Source organism: Pteropus vampyrus, unplaced genomic scaffold (genome assembly GCF_000151845.1).
Source record: "Pteropus vampyrus isolate Shadow unplaced genomic scaffold, Pvam_2.0 Scaffold36, whole genome shotgun sequence".
Taxonomy (NCBI): Eukaryota; Metazoa; Chordata; class Mammalia; order Chiroptera; family Pteropodidae; genus Pteropus; species Pteropus vampyrus.
Window position 1 is genome coordinate 8,612,474 of NW_011888817.1, and position 4,178 is coordinate 8,616,651.

Consider the following 4,178-nt stretch of genomic DNA (forward strand, 5'->3'; position numbering starts at 1 on the left):
ATCATTCAATAGGCATTTATCATGTGCTTGCTGTTTCCTGAGGTCTCAACTGTGCCCAAACACTTTACATTCACTCAGCAGATAGTCACTGAGCTCCTACTATGTGCCAGGCACTGTTCCAGTATCTGGGAATACCACAGTGAGCAAAACAAACAAAAATTCCTGCCCTGGGGGAGCTTACATGCTAGACATGGGAGGCAGACAAACGTAAATAAATATAAATCTTATCAGATGATAATAAGTCCTATGGAGAAAAATGAGCAGGGAAGAGGAAAGGGAGTCTGAGGAGGTTATAGTTTAAATCTTCTATTTCATTCTTACCACTGCTATGCGAGAAGTAGGTACCCTTATGATTCCTGTTTTATGGAAGAGAAAACTGAGGTTCAGAGAGCTTGAATGAATTATATAAGGTCATACAGCTAATCAGTGATGGAGCTGGCCTTCTGAATTTTTTTTTTTAAAACTATTCTTCTCCCTAAGAAACTGTGACCCAGCTCTCTCTCTCCAAGTCCATGGTAACACCTGAGACAAATCCAGGTTTGATCTGGGTACTGTTGTTTGCTGGCTGTGTGACCCTGTGTGACCCAGCCTCATCGAGGCTTGGTTTCCTCCTCCTCCCTCTTCGGCTTGAAAATTAAGTATGATCACATTTGTCTTGTGTGGTATAGGTGGGCTGGGTGCGGATTTGGAGGCATGGAAGGGGAAGTGGTGGGTGCTGTGTGCTTGGGCATGGAAGGGGAGAGGAGGCAGAGGGTAAGGGTGCCATCCCTCCCCTCCCCACAGGCGTCCTGCCTCTGTGGCTCTGCCCCCTGCATCCTGTGTGGCTGCTGCCCCTCCACCCGAAACTCCACCATCAGCCGCCTCATCTTCACGGTCTTCCTCTTCCTGGGGGTGCTGGTGTCCATCATCATGCTGAGTCCTGGAGTAGAGAGTCAGCTCTACAAGGTGAGTATCCCTTCTCGGGGGTGTGAGTGTGGGAGTGGGGGTGGGGTAGAGGGAGCAGCCTGCGGGCCCTGGCCTCTGGTGAAGGCTCAGCTGCTGGGGGCCGAGGCTTGGCGTCCCAGCTGATCAAGGAGTTGGGCAGGAGCGTTCGCGTGTGTTTCTTCATGTAAGGAGGAGGGTTCAAGCCTCACGTGGGGATTCTTGTTTCTTGTAAGCTATGGTCCCCTTGGAAAATCATATTAATTGTTATTGTCCCCAACACTCTGGCCCAGGCAAGCTTTCCTCTCTTTAATGGGAAAGCCTGGTTTGGGGGTCCTAACTCTCCCCTTCATCTCAGTGTTTCATAGCCTGGTACAGACCCAGTGGGACATTTAGGCCAGTGGTTGTGACATTTTAGTGTGTGCGAAGGTATGAATCCTCTGGGGAATGTGCTGGAAATGCAGCCTCAGACCTAAGAATCTGTTTTCCTCATTAATCCCAGGGAACTCTGGTGTAAGTGGTGGATGGAGAGCACTTTGGGAAATCCTGCTTTAGACGGTGCCATGCATTCCTGAGGCTGTGGGCATGATACTAGGGAAATAAACAGTTAGTAACAAGATGTAACTGGACCATCTGTCTCGGGGAGGGTGGAGGGGGCCCAGTCCTAGTACTTCAGCCCCAGAGATGGATGGCAGTGGAGATGGAGGCAGGAGGCTCCAGCTCCTGTCCTGGCCCAGCCCCCATTGGTAAAGCCTCCCTCCCGGCAGGCCTTGGCAGAATCAGGCCCAGGCTTCCGGGTGGGGTGGGGCTGTTAAGTTGCTCTCTCTCTCTCCACAGCTGCCCTGGGTGTGTGAGAATGTGGCCGGGATCCCCGTTGTCCTGCAGAGCCACATCGACTGTGGCTCTCTGCTCGGCCACCGTGCTGTCTACCGCATGTGCTTTGCTACAGCAGCCTTTTTCTTCCTCTTCACCCTGCTCATGATCTGTGTGCGTAGCAGCCAGGACCCCAGGGCTGCAATCCAGAATGGGTGAGGGAGGGGCCCCGCCTGCAACCTGGATCCTCCTGCAGGGTTTTCCCCATCCCATGCCTGTCTCCAAACATCTCCAGACCCTACCCTGGGAAGCCAGAAGGGCACAACGCAGAGGTCAGCCTGTTTCGTTATTCCCATTTCTCGGATGAGGAAATAAAGCTCAGAAAGGGCAACAACATGCCTAAGGCCACAGTTTAGTGACACAGCTGGGGGTAGAACCCAGGTGACTACCCTTACCCCTATTTGGCCCTTTCCTCTGCCCTTTGGGGCTTTTTCTAGGGCCAGGACAGACTTTCCGTGCCCATCGACCCATCAGAAAGTCCCTCTTCACCTCTCCCAGTAGCTGATCTTTGCGGGGTGGGGTTCTGGGCATCTGGCCTGTTCCTCTACCCCCCATTCAGCTCTCCCATCTGTCTTACCACCCTTACCCCCAACATAGGTTTTGGTTCTTTAAGTTCCTGGTCTTTGTGGGCATCACCGTGGGCGCCTTCTACATCCCGGACGGCTCCTTCACCAACAGTAGGCGGTCTTGGTGGGGAGGGAGGGGGCTACTAGGAGGGGGCAGGGTCTCCAGAGGGAGGAGCACTGGTGGGGGCTGCTCTTTGCTCTGGCCCACAGACTCCAGGCTACTGGCTGAGTCCTTGCTCCCACCGTGGGGACAGCACTCTGGTGCTTGGCCATATTGCCATATGGCACCTGAGGGGGCAGGGGGAAGGTGCCTCGCCCCCAACCCATTCCCTGCCACACTGAGTCTCTGTGCATGCTAGGGGGCTCTCTGAGTGCAGGGACTTTGCTTCTTCTCGGTGTCTCCCATGCAAGGAATGACACAAATGACTGTTGAATGAATAAATGTGTGTGTGCGAAGGAGTCCGCAGGAGTGTGCTGGCCCTAGGAATCCAAGGGAGCCTGGCAGGGTCATGGGCCCTGGAGCTCAGGCTGCTGCCCTGGGGCCAGACTTGCTTGCCTCACTCCCCTCTCCCCACCCAGTCTGGTTCTACTTTGGTGTTGTGGGCTCCTTCCTCTTCATCCTCATCCAGCTGGTGCTGCTCATCGACTTTGCACACTCCTGGAACCAGCGTTGGCTGGGAAAGGCGGAGGAGTGCAACTCCCGTGCCTGGTACGCAGGTCAGTGCCGGGGCCGGGGCTACCTGAAGAAAGGACGGGTCCCTGAAGCCGGTTGAAAGCTTGGAGGGCATCTCAAGCAGCCCCCTGCCTTAGTGCAGGAATTGAACCATCCAAGGCAGAGGTAGGGAAGTGGGTGTGTGTTGGCAGAGGCGTCTGACTCCAGGGAATCAGAGGAGAGCAGAACTGGAGAGGCCTGGGAGGGGTCTAGTTCAGCGCATCCTGCAGAATGGGCCACAGATAACCAACGCAGACCAAACTTCAAATGATACTTAGTCATCGAAACCCCAGCGGCAGAGCGGATTTCTATTCAATTTTTTCTCTGTTCTTCTGACGCAATTAGAAGAAAGGCTCACTGAGGTGCTGGTTTGGTTTTCACACCTCTCTAGATTCACTGGTCTCTCCGACAGAGAGAGCAGGGCGCCAGCAAATCACCATACTTCTGGTTCACTTTTTCAAATAACTGTTCTGTATTCATTGTATTTATTTTTATGGTTACCTTATTTATGACGAGTGAACCATTTTAGTTCAGGATCCGGCAAAAACTCAAAAAGGTGTTGGTGAATGATGGAAGTTTAGGACGCTGATGTCATTCCCTGGATGAGGAAGCTGAGGCCCAAGACAGGGAGGACTGTCCGACGAGCCCTCTCGTGGGAGTGGGGGGACTTCCTGATCCCTGCACCTCCTGACTCCCCTGCTCGCTGCCCTCCTGCCCAGGCCTCTTCTTCTTCACCCTCCTTTTCTACTCACTGTCCATCGCGGCCGTGACCCTGCTCTTCATCTACTACACCCAGCCCAACGCCTGCTATGAAGGCAAGGCCTTCATTGGCCTCAACCTCACTCTCTGTGTCTGCATCTCCATCATCGCTGTCCTGCCCAAGGTCCAGGTGAGCCTGCCAGTCTCTGCCTGGCCTGAAACCTTGGAGTGTGGAACGTCTTGTGGGAATCTTGGCATCCTGGGCAGAGCTGTCAGTCACAGAGGCTTGGGCTAAGAGTGTGGGCTCCCAAGTCAGCTTCCCTGGGTTAGAGCCTTCGCTCTCATATCTACATGCTAGGTATCTTTGAGAAAGTGCCTTAACCTCTCTGTGCCTCTCTCATCTCAAA

General features: G+C 53.8%; 1 protein-coding gene across 3 annotated transcripts in view; it reads left to right on the forward strand.

Annotated features, from left to right (window-relative positions):
- SERINC2 (serine incorporator 2) overlaps positions 1 to 4,178 on the forward strand; it is an 18,310-nt gene that overhangs the window by 7,547 nt on the left and 6,585 nt on the right. For 2 of the 3 annotated variants that reach the window (XM_011357808.2, XM_023529262.1), the window contains exons 3-6: positions 1,759 to 1,949; positions 2,392 to 2,471; positions 2,940 to 3,077; positions 3,792 to 3,961. In XM_011357808.2, coding sequence (XP_011356110.1) covers positions 1,759 to 1,949; positions 2,392 to 2,471; positions 2,940 to 3,077; positions 3,792 to 3,961 — 579 coding nt within the window. Of the gene's footprint in view, positions 1 to 754; positions 946 to 1,758; positions 1,950 to 2,391; positions 2,472 to 2,939; positions 3,078 to 3,791; positions 3,962 to 4,178 lie in introns of those variants that run through there. The other variant, XM_011357809.2, reaches the window with a different exon arrangement.